General features: G+C 38.8%; 1 protein-coding gene across 1 annotated transcript; it reads left to right on the plus strand.

The window, feature by feature from the left end:
• The first annotated feature begins 15,997 nt into the window (after positions 1–15,997).
• LOC102275066 (olfactory receptor 7A17) lies at positions 15,998–16,928 on the plus strand. The gene is given in 3 exon segments (XM_005904168.2): positions 15,998–16,256; positions 16,259–16,687; positions 16,690–16,928. Coding segments are annotated over 3 exon segments (927 nt in total).
• The last annotated feature ends 4,231 nt before the right edge of the window (positions 16,929–21,159 follow it).

The following is a 21,159-nucleotide window of genomic DNA, read 5'->3' on the forward strand; positions in this document are numbered from 1 at the left end:
GGACCAGTTTTATCAGGGCTGGAGAAATGCCTGTGATTTTAGGGCTCAAAACCTCAGAGCCCAATTCTTTGATCAGGTTGCTGAAGTAGAACTTGATCTTTCTATTTATTTCCCCAAATTTCCATTTCATTGAATTCAAGGCCTCTATATTATATTACCAAATGAAATTATATACTGGGGAATTGTACCAACTTCTATTGTGTTCCCCATGGGTGTGTAGTCAGCTGTAAATCTCTCTACATAAGCATCTGAATGCAGAGTTCCAAAGAATAGAAAAATGAGGTAAGAAAGCCTTCCTCAGGAATCAATGCAGAGAAATAGAGGAAAACAACAGAATGGGAAAGACTAGACATCTCTTCAAGAAAATTAGAGATACCAAGGGAATATTTCACGCAAAGATGGACTCGATAAAGGACAGAAATTGTATGGACCTAACAGAAGCAGAAGATACTAAGAAGAGGTGGCAAGAATACACAGAAGAACTGTACAAAAAAGATCTTCATGACCAAGATAATCACGATGGTGTAATCACTGACCTAGAGCCAGACATCCTGGAATGTGAAGTCAAGTGGGCCTTAGAAAGCATCACTACAAACAAAGCTAGTGGAGGTGATGGATTCCAGCTGAGCTATTTCAAATCCTGAAAGATGATGCTGTGAAAGTGCTGCACTCAATATGCCAGCAAATTTGGAAAACTCAGCAGTGGCCACAGGACTGGAAAAGGTCAGTTTTCATTCCAATTCCAAAGAAAGGTAGTGCCAAAGAATGCTCAAACTACTGCACAATTGCACTCATATCACATGCTAGTAAAGTAATGCTCAAAACTCTCCAAGCCAGGCTTCAGCAATATGTGAACCGTGAACTTCCAGATGTTCAAGCTGATTTTAGAAAAGGCAGAGGAACCAGAGGTCAAATTGCCAACATTCACTGGATCACCGAAAAAGCAAGAGAGTTCCAGAAAAACATCTATTTCTGCTTTATTGATTATGCCAAAGCTTTTGACTGTGTGGATCATAATAAACTGTGGAAAATTCTGAAAGAGATGGGAATACTAGACCACCTGACCTGCCTCTTGAGAAATCTGTATGCAGGTCAGGAAGCAACAGTTGGAACTGAACATGGAACAACAGACTGGTTCCAAATAGGAAAAGGAGTACGTCAAGGCTGTATATTGTCACCCTGCTTATTTAGCTTATGTGCAGAGTACATCATGAGAAACGCTGGGGTGAAAGAAGGACAAGCTGTAATCAAGATTACCGGGAGAAATATCAATAACCTCAGATATGGAGCTGACACCACCCTTATGGCAGAAAGTGAAGAGGAACTCAAAAGCCTCTTGATGAAAGTGAAAGTGGAGAGTGAAAAAGTTGGTTTAAAGCTCAACATTCAGAAAACGAAAATCATGGCATCCGGTCCCATCACTTCATGGGAAATAGATGGGGAAACAGTGGAAACTGTGTCAGACTTTATTTTGGGGGGCTCCTAAATCACTGCAGATGGTGACTGCAGCCATGAAATTAAAAGACGCTTACTCTTTGGAAGGAAAGTTATGACCAATCTAGATAGCATATTCAAAAGCAGAGACATTACTTTGCCAACAAAGGTCTGTCTAGTCAAGGCTATGGTTTTTCCTGTGGTCATGTATGGATGTGAGAGTTGAACTGTGAAGAAGGCTGAGCGCCAAAGAATTGATGCTTTTGAACTGTGGTGTTGGAGAAGACTCTTGAGAGTCCCTTGGACTGCAAGGAGATTCAACTAGTCCATTCTGAAGGAGATCAGCCCTGGGATTTCTTTGGAAGGAATAATGCTAAAGCTGAAACTCAAGTATTTTGGCCACCTCATGCGAAGTGTTGACTTATTGGAAAAGACTCTGATGCTGGGGGGGATTGGGGACAGGAAGAGAAGGGGATGACAGAGGATGAGATGGCTGGATGGCATCACTGGCTCGATGGACGTGAGTCTCAGTGAACTCCGGGAGTTGGTGATGGACAGGGAGGCCTGGCGTGCTGTGACTCATGGGGTCGCAAAGAGTCGGACATGACTGAGCAACTGAACTGAACTGAACTGAAGTGATGTTGAGTAAGGATGCCATGCTCTTTTGTCTTGAATCGGTTTATGGTTATTTCTGTATCTATGCTGATGTATTTACAGAAAAAAAATGAGTTTTTCATGTGAATTACTTATATTTAATTTCAGCATTTCTATATCCATAAATGACATTTGACTTCCTTCTCAGTTAGAAGACAACTCTCACCAATGTTAAGTGAGAATCAACTGCCTAGGCCCTAGATTCAACCCTTAGCCATTCACCATCGAATTCTTTTCCCTTTAATTAAGTTATTGGAATATAATTACTCAAATAAACTGCATATTTAAAGAGTACAGTTTGAGGGGCTTCCCTGATGGTCCAGTGATTAAAAATCTGCCTTCCAATGCAAGGGACACAGGTTCAATCCTTGGTCTGGGTACTAAGATCCCACATGCCACAGGGCAACTAAGCCCCTGCACCTCAACTAGAGAGCTCACATGCCACAGCTAGAGAAAAGCCTGCACACCATAGTGAAGAACCTGTGGAGTCTAAATAAGTAAATAAACAAAAAGTGTATGATTTAATGAAATAAAAAGCTATCCAAAACCGAGAACATAATGCCTATTTCTCTTTGTGTTTAATTTGACAGTGCACATAGCTTTACATGCTTTATTATGTAATTGTGAAAAAATTTAAGCTCCTGAGCCTGTTTCCTTGTTTATGAAGGTGTTGTGAAATACTAAACAAAACTTCATATGGATGCTATGAGAAACAAATGAAATGTGTGGACATTTCTTTCTTAATCCAAAGAAAACAGCTAAGGGCTAAAGTTCATTTCTGTGTGTATACATTTTTTTCTTTCAAATAAACACTGGAGTACACATGTGTGCATGCACACAGACATCTTCTCTGTGGAAAGGAAATGAGAGAAATTGGGAAAGAATGGAAATGAAAATAATGAACATTTGAATTAATATAAAGTAAAAATATAGAAATATGGACACAAAAATTTAAAGTGAAATGAGTAACCTCAATTTGATGTGAATTACTTTTCCTACCTCAGTGTCACAAAAGAATCACAGGAAGACAGTTGACATTTACATCTATAAAATAAAAAATCCATTGTATCAGTTAATGAGGCAGAATATCTTCAAATTGATTTAGTATGTTTTTTACTTAATATGGGCTTTTATTTACTTAATATGGGTTTTTGACATAACATGCCCTTACTCAAGCTAAGCTAATGAATGGAGAAGATTAAATTTTATTCTTGCAAACAAATTTTATTAAATAAGTGTCTACATTTGACTTCTAGTCCAATTGCAAAATACTTCCACGCTAGTTGCTTAAATAAACACATTTATTCTCTTGGATGTCAGAAGCCTAAAATGAGTCTTGTTGGGCTAATATAAAATATTTGGGTGACAGTTCAAGATGGCAGCATAAAAAAAAAAAAAAAGGGCTCAAATAAATCAGAAATGAAAGAGGAAAAATTACAATTAATATCACAGAAATGCAAAGGACCACAAGAGACTACTATGAATATTTATACTAACAAATTGGACAACCTAGAAGAAACAGAAACATTCCTACAAAACAAACATTTTCCCAAGAGGGAATTATGAAGAAACAGAAAATATGAATACACTAGTTACTAGTAAGGATATTGAATCAGTAATCAAAAATCTCACAACAAACAAAAGTCCAGGACCAGAAGCTTCACTGATAAATTCTAACATTAAAGATTTAGTATCTATCTTCCAAAAACTTTCAAAAAAATCAAAGAGGAAAAATGCTTCCAAACTCACTTTACAAGGCCAGCATTGCTGCTGCTAAGTTGCTTCAGTCGTGTCTGACTCTGTGCGACCCCATAGACGGCAGCCCACCAGGCTTCCCCATCCCTGCGGTTCTCCAGGCAAGAACACTGGAGTGGGTTGCCATTTCCTTCTCCAATGTATGAAAGTGAAAAGGGAAACTGAGGTCGCTCAGTCATGTCCGACTCTTAGCGACCCCATGGACTGTAGCCTACCAGGCTCCTCTGCCCATGGGATTTTCCAGGCAAGCGTACTGGAATGGGGTGCCATTGCCTTCTCCAAGGCCAGCATTACCTTGATTCAAAACCAGACAAGGGCAGTAAAAGAATAAAGAATTGTAGACTGATATCCTTGATGAACACACATGCAAAAATCTTCAAAAAATATTAGCAAATAATTCAAAAATATATCTAATGGATCATACATCAAGATCAAGTGGGACTCACTTCAAGGATGCAAGAATGGTTAAACATCCTCAAATCAGTCAAATGATACACCAAATTAACTAAAGGAAGGATAAATATCATATGATAATTTCAGTGTGCTGTGCTAAGTCGCTTCAGTCATGTCCATCTCTTTGTGACCCCATGGACTGTAGCCTGCCAGATTCCCTTGTCCATGGGACTTTCCAGGCAAGCACACTGGAGTGGGTTATCATTTCCTCTTCCAGAGGATCTTCCCAATCCAGGGACTGAAACTTTGTGTCTCCTGGATTGGCAGGTGGGTTCTTTACTACTAGCGCCACCTGGAAAGCCCAATCATTTCAACAGATGCAGAATAATCATTTGACAAAATTTAATGTTTAAGGGGATGACAGAGGATGTGGTGGCTAGATGGCATCACTGACTCGATGGACATGAGTCTGAGTGAACTCCGGGAGTTGGTGATGGACTGGGAGGCCTGGCATGCTGTGATTCATGGGGTTGCAAAGAGTCAGACACGACTGAGCAACTGAACTGAACTGAATGTCTGTTTATGATAAAAGCCCTCAACAGAGTGGGTACAGAGGAAGCATACCACCACATAATATAGGCTATAAATACAAGTCCACAGATAACATTATACCCAGTGGTGAGAAGATGAAAACCTTTCCCTAAGATCAAAAAAAAAAAAGAATGCTCACTCAGGCCACTTTCATTCAACATAGTATTGGAAATCCTAGCCTCCGTAATTAGACAATAAAATGCAATAAAAGAGTCCAAATTAGAAAGGAAGAAGTAAAACTGTCACTATTTCACTTTTAACTTTCATGCATTGGAGAAGGAAATGGCAACCCATTCCAGTGTTCTTGCCTGGAGAATCACAGGGACGGGGGAGCCTGGTGGGCTGCCATCTATGGGGTCACACAGAGTAGGACACAACTGAAGTGACTTAGCAGCAGCAGCAGCAGCAGCAGCAGCATTTACAGATAAAATGATACTATATATATATTTAAAAATTCTAACAAAGAACTTTTTGAACTAATAAATAAATTTCATGAAACTATGAGATACAAAATCAACATACAGATACCTCTCAAGTTTCTAGACTCTAATAATGAATTATCAGAAAAAGAAATGTAGAAAACAATCCCATTTAAAACTGCATAAAAAATAAAATAACTTGGCACAATTTATGAAAGAGGGAAAAGACTTATACACTGAAATCTAGAAAACGTGGAGGAAAGAAATTGAAGAAGTCACAAATAAATGGAAATATACCTTAAGTTCATGGATTGAAATCGTTAATATTCTTAAAATGACCTAGATATTTTTCCAAAAAGGCATACAAGTGGCAAACAGACACATAAACAGATGTTTCAACAGCATTAATTACCAGGAAAATGCAAATCAAAACAGAAAGAAATCATGTCACATTCTTTAGAATGGCTATTATAAGAAAGATGAGAGCCTGAGAGCTTATTCATCCTGTAACTGAAAGATTTTACTACACTCTCCCTATTATCTCCACCCCCTACAACTTTTCTATGTAGTTACAAATATTTAGTCACGCAGTCATGCCCAACTCTTTGTGACCCCTTAGCGGAGAAGGCAATGGCACTCCACTCCAGTACTCTTGCCTGGAAAGTCCCATGGATGGAATAGCCTGGAAGACTGCAGTCCATGGGGTCGCTGAGGGTGGGACATGACTGAGCAACTTCACTTTCACTTTTCACTTTTATGCATTGGAAAAGGCAATGGCAACCCACTCCAGTGTTCTTGCCTGGAGAATCCCAGGGACGGGGCATCCTGGTGGGCTGCAGTCTATGCGGTCGCACAGAGTCGGACACGACTGAAGTGACTCAGCAGCAGCGGAATATAGCCTCCAAGGGCTTCTGTCCATGGGATTCTCAGGGCAAGAATATTGTAGTGGGTTGCCTTTCCCTTCTCCAGGGGATCTTCCTGACTCTGGGGTCGAACCTGAGTCTCTCACACTGCAGGCAGATTGTTTACCATCTGAGCCACCAGGGAAGCCCAGAGTTACAAATATACAACCTGACATTTTTTTTTTTTTTTTTACAATATTGTATTGGTTTTGCCATATATCAACATGAATCCGCCACAGGTATACACGTGTTCCCCATCTTGAACCCTCCTCCCTCCCCATACCATGCCTCTGGGTCGTCCCAGTGTACCAGCCCCAAGCATCCAGTATTGTGCATCGAACCTGGACTGGTGACGCATTTCATATATGATATTATACATGTTTCAATGCCATTCTCTCAAATCATCCCACCCTCTCCCTCTCCCACAGAGTCCAAAAGACTGTTCTATACATCAGTGTCTCTTTTGCTGTCTCGTATACAGGGTTATTGTTACCATCTTTCTAAATTCCATATATATGCATTAGTATACTGTATTGGTGTTTTTCTTTCTGGCTTACTTCACTCTGTATAATTGGCTCCAGTTTCATCCACCTCATTAGAACTGATTCAAACATATTCTTTTTAATGGCTGAGTAATACTCCATTGTGTATATGTACCACAGCTTTCTTATCCATTCATCTGCTGATAGACATCTAGGTTGCTTCCATGTCCTGGCTATTATAAACAGTCCTGTGATGAACATTGGGGTACACGTGTCTCTTTCCCTTCTGGTTTCCTCAGTGTGTATGCCCAGTAGTGGGATTGCTGGGTCATAGGCAGTTCTATTTCCAGTTTTTTAAGGAATCTCCATACTGTCCTCCATAGTGGCTATACTAGTTTGCATTTCCACCAACAGTGTAAGAGGGTTCCCTTTTCTCCACACTCTCTCCAGCATTTATTGATTGTAGACTTTTGGATCACAGCCATTCTGACTGGCGTGAAATGGTACCTCACTGTGGTTTTGATTTGCATTTCTCTGATAATGAATGATGTTGAGCATCTTTTCATGTGTTTGACATTTTTTCTTATTGGAGGTTAATTGCTTTACAATGCTGTGGTCTCTGCCATACGTCAATGTGAATAAGTCATAATTATATATATATATATATACACATACATTTATATCCATAAATGTATATACATATATTTATTATACCCTTCCTCTTGAATCTCCCTCCCACTCCCCCCTTCCACCTGTCTAGGTCATCACAGAGCACGAGGCTGGTCTCCTGTGTTATACAGAAGCTTCCTGCTAGTTGCCTATTTTACACATGATAGTGTTTATGTATCAGTGCTGTTTTTTCAGTGGGTCCTATCCTCTCCTTCCCCCACAGTGCCCACAAGTCTGTTCTCTAACCTACATCCCCATTTCTTCTCTCTAAATAGGTTCATCAGTACTATTTTTCTAGATTCCATGTATATGCATTAATAAATGATATTTGTTTTTCTCTTTCTACTTACTTCACTTTGTATAACTGGCTCTATGTTCATCCACCCCACTACAACTGACTCAATGCTTTCCTTTTTATAGCTGAGCTATATTCCATTGCATATATGTACCATATCTTCTTTTTCCATTCATCTGGGTAGTCTAATATTAATCTAAATTTATATGCATACACACACACACACCCCATAATATCATACAGAAAACCCAAATGAACTTTTTGGCCAACCAAATAAATCATGATGACTATTTTGAAAACACTGGATTGTACAATTGAAATTTGCTAAGACGGTAGCATATTTGCCATCTCTTCATGGTGAATAGATGGAGAAACAGTGGAAACAGTGGCAGACTTTATTTTGGGGGGCTCCAAAATCACTGCAGATGGTGATTTCAGCCACAAAATTAAAAGATGCTTACTCCTTGGAAGGAAAGTTATAACCAACCTAGACAGCATATTAAAAAGCAGAGACATTACTTTGCCAACAAAGGTCCATCTAGTCAAGGGTATGGTTTTTCCAGTAGTCAGGTATGGATGTGAGAGTTGGACTATAAAGAAAGCTGAGCAACACAGAATTGATACTTTTGAACTGAGAGTTCCTTGGACTACAAGGAGATCCAACCAGTCCATCCTAAAGGAAATGAGCCCTGAATATTCATTGGAAGGACTGATGTTGAAGTTGAAACTCCAATACTTTGGCCACCTGATGCGAAGAGTTGACTCATTTGAAAAGACCCTGAGGCAGGGAAAGATTGAAGATGAAATAAGGGGATGACAGAGGATGAGTGGTTGGATGGCATCACCAAATTAGTGGACATGAGTTTGAGTGAACTCCAGGAGTTGGTGATGGACAGGGAGGCCTGGCATGCTGCAGTTCATGGGGTAGCAAAGAGTCAGACACAACTCAGTGACTGAACTGAATGGAAGAGAGTAGAACTTAAATTTTCTCACACATACACACACACACAAAAACAAGATAAGTGTGTAAAGTAATCAGTGTGTAAGTTAAAGGAGAATTCCTTTCACAAAGTATACCTAAATCAAATCATCATGATGTACACTTCAAGTATCTTATGATTTTAAATATTAACTATACCTTAATAAAGCTAATTTTTTAAAGCTTCTTAAAAAATGATAAAGGAGAAATAACAAATGTTGGTGAGGATGTGGAGAAAAGGAAACCCTAGTGCACTGTTGGTAGAAATGTGAATGTGTACAGCCATTATGGAGAGCAGTATGGAGATTCGTCAAAAATTATAAATAGAACTACTATATTATCTATCTATTCAACTTCTGGGTATTTCTCTAAATAAAATGAGAGCATTAATTTGAAAATATATATGCAACCCTATATTCATTGCAGCATTATTTACATGGACCAAGACATGAAAGCCACCTACATGTCCATTGATGGATGAATGGATAATGATGTGAAATACACACACACACACACACACACACACACACACAAAATGGCATACTACTCAGCCATAAAAAATAAAAATCTGGCCATTTGTGACAATGTGGATGGACCTTCCAGGTATTATGCCATACTAAATAAGGCAGACAGAGAAAGATAAATACAAGTATGATTTCACTTGCACATGAAATCTAAAAAACAAAACAAATAAAAAATGGACCAAAACTTATAGATACAAAGAACGGATTGATGTTTATCAGAGAGGAAGGGGATTGGGGTAGTTGGGCAAACTGGGTGAAGGCAGTCAATTGTAATATGACACATATTAGCTGGCTTACTATGCTGATTGGGCTTCCAGGTGATTCAGGGGTAAAGAATCTGTCTGACAAGCAGGAGACACAGATTCCATCCCTGGGTCAGAAAGATCCCCTAGAGAGGAAATGGCAACACACTCCAATATTCTTGCCTGGGAAAACCCATGGACAGAGGAGCCTGGCGCACTGCAGTCCATGGAGTCACAAAGAGTTGACATGACTTAGCCACTAAACAACATTCTGCCTACTATACAGTCAGTTTTGTAAGTGTATCATTTTGTATCATTCAAGAACCCTTCTATAATAGAAACAGACACAGAATTAACCACAGCCTCTGAAATGAGTGAATACACTATTTCTTCAAAGTTAAATGCCAACACATTTTGGGGAAGAAGACCAAAAACTATCTACAACTAATTGTATCATGGGATCACAGCCTTGCTACTCAAAGAGTATCCACAGACCAGGACCTGTAGAGTCAGCATCATCCAGCAGCTTGTTAGAAATGCAGTCTTTGGACCCACCAGGACCTGCTGAATTAGATTCTGAATTTGTAGTAGGATTGTTGTTGATTTGTAGCTACAATGAAGTTAGAAAAGGACTGACTTAGAATAACTTTGCTATCCTTTATTGTTGCCATTTGAGGAAGCATGCTATTCTGGGGATGCTTTCCCACAGATTTTAGATGTTTGGCAGCATCATTTCAGATGTTGTCAAACACCCCAGAGGAAAATCCTCTATGATTCAGAACTACTGGTGTACAGTTTGGAAACTAGACACACCCTGACAGGTTTACAATCAAGGACCATCAAACACTCAGATATTAACTTTGGCTGTATCATTAAACTCCTCTAAGCTCCATTTCTGCAGTGGAGAATGGAGTTCTTAAATGTACTGCCTCACAGATGACACATCTGTAAATATTCAATCAAGCAATTCTTATCAGGCACTAAGATCAAGCTTTAGCACAAACTATTCAAGTATATTTACTATCATCAACAAATATTTTATAATGAAGGATTACATGAAAGCTCAGAACTAGAGATATAAGTATGAAGTTCCTAAATGTTATGGCAAAAGTGTCATGAAGACAACATATGTAGTGCCCCAAGGTTGATTAACAAAAGAACTCAGTTCTTCCCCTTATTGAAAAAGAGAATAGCCCACCCGTACCCCATCATGAAATCCATTTACCACTTACGTGGCTGGCCTGTAGATCTCCTTAACACCAATGAACTGAAGTTGCTCCATGATGTCTGGGATACTTGCACATCGAGTAAGATTAATTCTTGGGTAATAAAGAAGGTATGAGAGACACAAAAAAAAAAAAAAAAAAAAAAAGAGAATAGAAATGTCCTGGAGATTTAGAGTCTGTATCCCCATCATAAATCAAAACTTTGGAGATACAAGAGACCTAATTCAGACACTCAGTCTTAGACTTGGAGAAAACTTTAACTCAGGGTTGAAACAAGGTGCTAGGAGATTTAGAGATCTGAAAGGAAGGAAATTTTAGGGAGAAGGAGTGAAAAACAAACAAACAAAAATAATGGATTCCCTTGACTTCTACCCTGATCCCTTGTGAATAGAGAATCTTTAAGGAAAATTTCCTTCCTTCCTGACCAGGTTTCCACAGGGAAATTATGTGCTTAGAGGTTGAAATAAAAAGAAATGTGCCTAATGAGCAGGTCGAGGGACCTATAAACACTAACATCTGCAGTCTCTCGGTGTGTGTAATCTTGAGCTGGATGGACACTTTATTTCCTTTGTTTGGAGTCCTAATCCTGATTGGGGTTGGGGGTGGGCTGTAGTTTCATCCCTTCCTGCTGTTTTGTCTGGGAACAGAGCCTTCATCTCCATCATTAGCCTTCCAGAGAAGAATTAAGACTCCCCCTTGGAGACCTTCCTCCCAGAGTTCCCCCATCCAGGTGAGTCTCCGATCTAGATGATGGTACATGAGAAGGTCAGAAAGAAAAGAAGCCAGTTCAACTCAGCCCAGAGGCAAAAGATCACTGTGTCTGTCTGTTTGCTTGATTAATTAAAGTATTTGTGTCAGTGGCTAGGTAATATTTCACAGTGTGGCTATGCTACTCACACTTTTGATGAATGGCCTTTCATGCTCTTTATCATTAAAGTGCTATTTCATTCATGCCACAGAAATATGTTGAGATTTTAAGCTCAAACTGTGGTTCACATCAAGAAGGATTTTTCTCACGCAGAAGATTCTGAGCAATGTCCAGGAACATTTTGACTGTCTCACTGGAGAGAGTTGGGTGGAGGCCACAGAGGCTCTCAACATCTTTCAATGCACAGGACAAACAGAGCAACAGAGACTGATCTGACTGGGAATGTCAGTAGTGTTGAGACTCAGAAAACTTGAGTTAGAGAATATCTGCACGATAACATTTATAGCTGTCCTCAGGTTGTTTCCCAAATCTGTAAGACTTTAGTTTTCTGGCAGCAAAATTAGCAACACTGCTTTTGCTACTGGTTTAAAAGTTCAAACCCCAAGCAGTGTGACAGGTCTTTACACTTATTTCTCAGGCTAATGGTTATGAAAGACATTTTTTTGTTTTTATAAACTGTGGCTCAGCTTCAGCAATTTACATATTTGATCCTCATTTTGACTTGCCTGTTATTACTATGTCATATATCATTTATCCAGTTTTCTCCAGTTATCAGCATTTCAAAAAATTTTATGGCAGAACCACTACAATATTGTAAAGTAATTAGCCTCCAATTAAAATAAATAAATTTATGGACTATTATTTCTCAATTGACTTTTGGAGGATATTTTCATGATAAAATATTTATTTTATTTCAAAATATCTATCTTCCGACTTCTGAGTTTTTTGGTTTTCATTTTGCCACAAGTAAATTTTATGTATACTTTTCTAGAATGTTCATCTGAAATGTATTGGTCACTTTACACTAACATTGTAATACCTCATTTTTTGTAAAATGAGTGAGCTAGGACACCAACTTCATAATCTTTCAGATAACTAGTCATTCATGATTGATCTTTTGTTTTTGGTAAGTATTTGTTTAATTTTTTTTTACTTTTAATTAAACGGTAGTTGCTTTACAGTATTGCTTTGGTTTCTATTAAACATCAACATGAATCAGCTTCAGGCCAGATCTTATTTGACAATATAATCTTTTGCAACTAAATGGAAACATGACCTTGCCATTTGCTAAATGTTCAAAACTATTATGACTTAATTCCTGATCATTCAAAAATAAATAGTGGAACATCCACTATGTGCCAGGAAGTCCTTGGTACATTACACGTTATATTCTCTTCTATCAGGTCTTTGCTGCATTAAATATCAGCACATATTCATGCCATTAAATTATTGTTATTTTATATCACATTTCATTTAGTCTGATTCTTCATTCAATTTTGCTCACTACAGTTTTTAAAAACTTTTCACTCTAACCTGGTTTCAGTTCAGTTCAGTTCAGTTGCTCAGTCGTGTCTGACTCTCTGCAACCCCATGAATCGCAGCACACCAGGCCTCCCTGTCCATCACCAACTCCTGGAGTCCACCCAAACCCATGTCCATTGAGTCTGTGATGCCATCCAACCATCTCATCGTCTGTCATCCCCTTCTCCTCCTGCCCTCAATCTTTCCCAGCATGAGGGTCATTTCAAATGAGTCAACTATTCACATCAGGTGGCCAAAGTATTGGACTTTCAGTTTCAACATCAGTCCTTCCAATGAATATTCAGGACTGATTTCCTTTAGGATGGACTGGTTGGATCTCCTTGCAGTCCAAGGGACTCTCAAGAGTCTTCTCCAACACCACAGTTCAAAAGCATCAATTCTTCGGTGCTCAGCTTTCTTTATAGTCCAACTCTCACATTCATAAAGGACCACTGGAAAAACCATAGCCTTGACTAGACGGACCTTTGTTGACAAAGTAATGTCTCTGCTTTTGAATATGCTATCTAGCTTGGTTATAACTTTCCTTCCAAGGAATAAGTGTCTTTTAATTTCACGGCTGCAGTCACCATTTGCAGTGATTTTGGAGCCCAGAAAAATAGTCTGACACTGTTTCCACTGTTTCCCCATCTATTTGCCATGAAGTGATGGGACCATATGCCATGATCTTAGTTTTCTGAATGTTGAGCTTTAAGCTAACTTTTTCACTGTCCTCTTTCACTTTCATCAAGAGGCTTTTGAGTTCCTCTTCACTTTCTGCCATAAGGGTGGTGTCAGCTCCATATCTGAGGTTATTAATATTTCTCCCAGTAATCTTGATTCCAGCCTGTGCTTCCTCCAGCCCAGCGTTTCTCATGATGTACTCTGCATATAAGTTAAGTAAGCAGGGTGACAATATACAGCCTTGATGTACTATCCTTTATTCTTTCATTATATAGCTTTTCACACTCTTCTGTGTTTTTCTGGATAAGCATATATTCATATACCTTTCTGAAAAGTACAAAAGTAACAAAGCAGGTAAGGTCCCTGCCTTTTTGGGTCACACAGTCTAACAATAAGGTCAGAGTACAATGAAATAAATGTGTCATGATGTAATGTCCTCAGACTTAATTATATGAAGGAAGTTATTCAGCATAAAAATACAGAATTGTCATGGTGTAGGACACCATGGTACAAAGCATGGCCCAAGGAGGCCTCTGCAAGTTGGATGAAGTTCAGAACAAGGATCAGAGTATGCCCATTGGGTTTCTCAAAACCCAAAGTCCAAGAACAGCCAAGGAAAGATGCTACATGAGAAAAGTGAGAAAGGAGCTAACCTCATCCCTTATCAGACCATACAAAAACTAACTGGTCAAGTAATTATGAAACAGGCCCAGGAGAAACAAGTCTTCTATGGCTTGATATTAAAAATGCCCAGTTTTGTTATACTTTGTATATTTTGTTTATGAAGTGTTGGTTTATCCCTTTGCTCATTTTCTCTTAGGGGAAACAATAAGTAAAATGTCTTTTGATATCTTTTGACATCATAGAGGTATCACTACTATTGTCTTTCAGACAAGTTCATTTTGGATCTCTTGTTATTTTTCTGGGCACCAAAGGAAAATAATTAAGGTTGGAATGCTGCCAGGACCATGGAAGATTATTCTTTCTCACAGGCTCTCAGGGACCAACTGACCTTGTTAAGATATTTTTCTCATCATTACTCTCTCTCTCTCTCCCTCCATCCCTCCCTCTCTTTGCTCTCTGTTTATTGAAAAGGCAATTTAATGTTTGTTTAAATACACAAAATGGCTATCTCAGTGTGGAACCCCAGGTTTATTTGTCCATAGGAAACTTGAGAATTGGAATTTCAGGGAATCACTTCTATGTTATATAGTGTAAGGTTCATTGATCTGCCCAGCTTGGGTTGCACACATTCCTAGTGTACTCAGTAGTGCTGCAGCTGAGAAAGAAATGAAAATAACACAGTGAAGAAAGACAGAGTGTGTTCTGTGTCTGTTTGCTGCTGGTGGGGTGTCAAAAATCTTCAGAACAAGGGTACCAGTTCTCATATATTCCAAGATGACTTTTAAGGTAGTGGGGCCAGAATTCAATCAAAGGAGGTACTAAAGAGGTGGGCTGTTTCAATTCACAGGATCCCTTTGCAACAAGATTAATAAAGGGCAAGATATAGTACAGAACAGAAAGTCCCTTGCCCTGGGATTTCAGCAGTAGCCGAGAGACCACGTCCCTCCTCAACAGGTGTGACACCATCTCTCATCACTCTTTGTTGTCTTCATTCACTTGCAGCACTGGCTTTACTTTCTTTGACTCGAGCCCTGGAAACAAGCACATTCCTCACGGCCTTTCACTGGACATTTCCTCTGCCAGGGACATACTTCATTATATAAACTTGCATCTCCCTCCCTCTCTTGCTTGAGGTCACTGTTCAAATGTCACCTTGTTTGCAGGTCTTACCTAAACACCCATGCAAAATATAAAGCCTAATTCACCCTCTCCTTTACATGAGCTTACCCTTTCTATATAGCTCCTGTCACCATCTGAAATGTAATGGTCTCTATTATTTGCTTAGATTTTCTATCTCCATCATTGAATGTGTGTATATGCTCAGTCGTGTAGATAGATAGATGTGTAGAAAGATAGATCTTTCTGTGACCCCATGGACTATAGCCCACTGGGCTCCCTGTCCATGGGATTATCCAGACAAGAATACTGGAGTGGGCTGCCATTTTTTCTCCAGGGGATCTTCCTGACCCAGGGATCAAACCCTAGTCTCTTGCATCTCCTGCATGGGCAGGCAGATTCTTTACCACTGCACCACATGGAAAGTACTCCCATCATTTAATAATAGGGTCCTATTTTGTTCTTCAGCAAACTATACTTGTTGCCTAGACATTGGTAACATGGTCAGCTCTCAATTTTACTACTGAAATGCATGGAAAATTTTCTAATGAAAATTATAGGATGCATAATCCCTCAGGGAAAGAGTTGACAAGGTCAAAAATTCCATATCAATGGTGGCATGAGGGAATCTAAAGGAGACCATATTCATACACAAAATATGTTTTATTGAATTACATGATGGAAATATGTAAATACCAGCATTTAAAATGTGGGAGTAAACCAGGTAGTTGTGCAAATTAGTCATGTTACTTTCCTCTTTCTGTGAAGCCACTTCCATCATATGGAACAAGGTAATGATACACGAATTTCAGAATTTCTTCTTCTGGGATTTTCAGAGGATCCAGAACTACAGCCCATCATATTTGGGCTTTTCCTCTCTATGTACCTCATCACTGCTTTTGGAAACCTGCTCATCATCTTGGCCATCACTTCAGACTCCCACCTGCACACCCCCATGTACTTCTTCCTCTCCAACTTGTCCTTTGTAGACATCTGTTTCACTTCCACCACCATCCCAAAGATGCTGTGGAACATCCAGACCAGAGCAAAGTGATCACCTATGAAGGCTGCATCACACAGATTTATTTTCTCATCCTCTTTGCAGTGTTGGACATTTTTCTCCTGACTGTGATGGCCTATGACCGCTTTGTGGCCATCTGCCATCCCCTGCACTACACAGTCATCATGAACCCAAGACTTTGTGGATGGCTGGTGTTGATGTCCTGGATCATAAATATTCTTAATTCCTCATTACAAAGCTTAATGATGCTGCAACTGTCCTTCTGCACAAACATTGAAATTCCCCACTTTTTCTGTGAACTCAATCATATGGTCCAACTTGCCTGTTCTGACACCTTTCTTAATAACATAGTGATGTATTTTGCAGCTGTCCTGCTGGGTGGTGGTCCCTTTGTTGGTATCCTTTACTCTTATTCTAAGATAGTCTCCTCTATACGCAGAATCTCATCAGCTCAGGGAAATATAAAGCATTTTCCACCTGTGCATCTCACCTCACCGTTGTCTCCTTATTTTATTGTACGATGCTTGGAGTGTACCTTAGCTCTGCAGCTACCCACAATGCACACTCAAGTGCAACAGCCTCGGTGATGTACACAGTCATCACACCCATGCTGAACCCCTTCATCTACAGCCTGAGGAATAAAGACATGAAGAGGGCTCTGAAAGTATTCTTTGTGAGAGGAACTGTGTAAGAGCTAGTTGTCATAAAACTGAAAAAGCACTTGAGATTGCAGAGGTCAAAGCCTCAGAGTCAGAAAATGTGACTATTTGATCAGATGATGAAATTAGAACTTGCTCTTTTTAAATAAATACATTTCTGGAATTTGCATTTATTTGACTAACTTTTCTATTCAATTCGTGTAAATCACTTTATTAAGCTTCCTTTTCTCTCTGACATTCATCTGCTTTCTCTTTGTTTTATTCCCACTTTCACAAATTTACTTCATCGATGTATCAGGAATGTTGGGAAATTCCCACTGACTAAATGAGACAACATAGATTTTTTTTTTTTTTTTTAGAATAACTTTTCACAAATGACATACCTGCTCAGTCACTCAATCATGTCTGACACTATGCAACCCTATGGACTATAGTCCACCAGGCTCCTCTGTCCACGGAATTTTTCTGGCAAGGATACTGCTGTGGGTTGCCATTTCCTCCTCCAGGGATCAAACTTGTGTCTCTTTCATCTGCATTGGCAGGCACATTCTTTACCCCTAGTGCAACCTGGGAAGCCCCATAAATGACATTTGTCTTACCAGATATTTTTCTTCTGTTTCTCTAAAAGAAGTGTCATGAGTTGTAGTCTTCCTACCAAAAAACATATGTTTGATCATGAAGACAATTTATATAATTTTATAACAGAGGAAAACCTGAGACACTATTTTCACCTTTATATCCAATATTCTCATGTACATCACTATCTTACCTGCCTTTTCTCGCCATTGAGACTGTAACATACTATTGTGATTTGTGACAAGTCATTGATTTTTATTCTCCTCATTTGGATCCTGTTCTTGGCATCCATATTTCCCACAATAGCCACTGTCAACATGATTATCAGATACATGTCTGCAAAAGGAGTCCCCACTGAAAGACACATTTTAATAAACAGATTGACCTAATATGGCTTTAGAATCACAGATGAACATCAATATTTCAGCTCAGTTGCTCAGTTGTGTCCGACTCTTTGCAACCCCATGGACTGCAGCATACCAGGCTTCCCTGTCCATCACCAACTCTCAGAGTTTGCTCAAACTCATGTCCATCCAACCATCTTATTCTCTATTGTCCCCTTCTCCTCCTGCCTTCAATCTTTCCCAGCATCAGGGTCTTTTTCAATGTGTCAGCTCTTCGCATCAGATGGCCAAAGTATTAAAGTTACAGCTTCAGCATCAGTCCTTCCAATGAATATTCAGGACTGACTTCTTTTAGGATTAACTGGTTTGATCTCCTTGCAGTCCAAGGGACCTTCAACACAATGAAACAAAATTGTGATTCATACATTGTATTACTTTGAAAAATACTCATTTTCCATGCTGTATATCTACCTATTGGAGAATGGAGGATTGGTGTCCATGTGTTAAGGGGAGGTTTATATGTATTAGTGAAAGATTGATTAACATTTTTTTCTTTTTATTCAATTATCTTCCTGTTTCTGCTTGAAAACTTTCAGTGCTACCTGTAATATGATTAATGTCATTGATTTAATGAAACTGTATCTCCACTGCATTTTGTCATAACCCAAGAAGGATGGTGAATGATCACTTTCATCCTCCATAACTCTGTTATACTCATGATTCTATTCCTTTTTTCCTACATAGACATACCTGTCCTTTCAACCTCTTCTGGTTACTGAGAAATGAACCGCAGTGAGAGATTTCAATTACAGTTATCTGAAATGAACTGAAATGACAGAGTAACCATGAAAGCTATCCTGAAATATAAGAACAAATGAGGGCAGTTCAGGATTAGGAACACGTGTATACCTGTGGCAGATTCATGTTGATGTATGGCAAAACCAATACAATATTGTAAAGTACCAAAAGAAAATCCTTTACAAAAAAACAACAACAACAAAAATAAAAGAACAAATGACAAGAATAATCAGGAGCAATTATAACTGTCCTCATTCTGTTCACTTTGATTATTGTATTAGTTAGATATTGCTGCATAACAAGCCATCCTAAAGCTAATGCTGTAATATACTGTCTTTGTTACCAGATGAGATTATAAGGTAGAGTTGTTCTGAGCTCTGCTGATCTCCTAATGGGTGTAAACTCAGCTGTGAGTCTCTACATTGCTTTTCTTAGGTTTATCCATGATACGATGTGTGAGATGATACCTTTTTCACTTGACCCAATGTGATCAGTTTGTTTCTCTGGTTGTATCTTGAATTTTACCAAGAGAGTACCAAGACTGAATTGCTTTAATTTACTTCTATTTCTATACCCATATATGACACTTTTCTTTTCACCTGGGTAATGAGATATCTCCCATAACTGCTCAGTGTGCATCAGTTATCTGTGCCCTAAATCCTACTCTGATCCACGCACCTTTAGACTTCAAAGTGATGTACTGGAAAATGATTGCATACCATAAACTGCATATTTTGAAATGATAAATAAAATGATCTGTACCAAATTTACAATGCATACTGTATATTTCCATTGCACATAATTCATGACAGTGCACAATAACTTGAAAGGCTTTTAAAAGTGTTTAAATATGTTAATCTCCCTGAGCCTAAATCATTATCTATGTAGGTAATGTGAGATAATAAACATAGCTTCAGAGGAAGATTTCAAGAAATTAATGATGTAAGTGGATGTATTTTTGTGGAATCCTAAGAAAATGTTCAAATGTAAACTTGTGTTTATTTATTTATATAAATTTATCTTTCAAATGAACATGAGCATACCTATGTATGTACACACAGAAATGCATTTGTGGTTCTATGTTTTATACAGAAAGAAAGCTTGAGAGAAAGTTGGAGAGGATACACTACTGGGCATATATACTGAGAAAACCATAATTCAAAAAGATAATTCAAAGCACATGGACCCCAATGTTCACTGCAGCACTATTTACAATAGCCATGATATGATATGGAAGCAACCTAGATGTCCATCAACAGATGAGTGGATAAAGAAGATGTAGTACATATATACAATGGAATATTACTCAACCATAAAAAGGAATGAAATTGAATCAGTTGTAGTGATATGGATGAACCTAGAGCCTACCATACAGAGTGAAGTAAGCCAGAAAAACAAATATCATATATTAATGCATACATACAGAATCTAGAAAACTGGTGCTGATGAACCATTTGCAGGGGAAGAACAGAGATTTAAATGTAGAGAGTAGACCTGTGAACACAAAGGAGAAAGAAGAGGGGGAACAAACCGAGAGAGTGGCATTGACATATATATACCACCATGACTAAAATAGATAGCTGGCAGGAAGCTGTTGTATAACACAGGGAGCTCAGCTCAGGGTGCTCTGTGATGACCTGAGATAGGGGGTGGGATGGGAAGGAGACTCAAGAGGATAGGAATATATGCATACATATAGCTGATTCACTTTGTTGTACAGCAAAAATTGACATAACATTGTAAAGCAATTATATTCCAATAAAAATTTTTAAAACATTATGAGCAAAAAAAAAAAAAAAAAGAAGAAGAAGAAGACTGTAAAAAGTTAAGCATAGATTTAAAGTGAACCATAGAGAGACTGGTCCAAGATGGTGATACAGGAAGATGCTGAATTAACTCCTCCCATGGATATGCTGAATCTACAGCTACACATGGATCAAGTCCCTCTGAAAAAGACCTGAAAACTAGCTGAAATGTTCCCTTGTATCACATGAGAAAAGACTGCACTGAGGCAGGTAGGAGAGACTGAGATGATCTCTTGCCAAAACCCCAACCCTGATGCAGCAACCCAAATTCAGAAGGGGTTTTACAAATCTGGAGCCTCTTCTTGAGGATTAAAATGTTCATAGCCTATATTAAGACCTGCTCTTAATATTAAGACCCCAACTCTTAAGACCTGCATGTGGGAGATGAGCCATCAAAATACCTATCTTTGAAAACCATCACGATTTATGTCTATGAGATGCGAAGAGACGTTGCAAATAGAGACACTGCTTTTAAAAGACTCACACATAGACTCAATCACCACATAAACTCAAGGCTCACTGCTGAAGCAAAAGTTTGAAAAGTGCCTAGACTATATGTGAGGGACTGTTGCTGTTTATTTAGTCATTAGGTTGTGTTCAACTCTTCACGATCCCATGGACTGTAGCCCACTAGTTTCTCTGTCCATGGGATTTCCCAAGCAAGAATACTGGAGTGGGTTGCCATTTCCTGCTCCAGGGGATCTTCCCCACCCAGGGATCAAACCCACGTCTAGTGCATT

The sequence above is a fragment of the Bos mutus genome, chromosome 7 (genome assembly GCF_027580195.1).
Source record: "Bos mutus isolate GX-2022 chromosome 7, NWIPB_WYAK_1.1, whole genome shotgun sequence".
In the NCBI taxonomy this organism is placed as follows: domain Eukaryota; kingdom Metazoa; phylum Chordata; class Mammalia; order Artiodactyla; family Bovidae; genus Bos; species Bos mutus.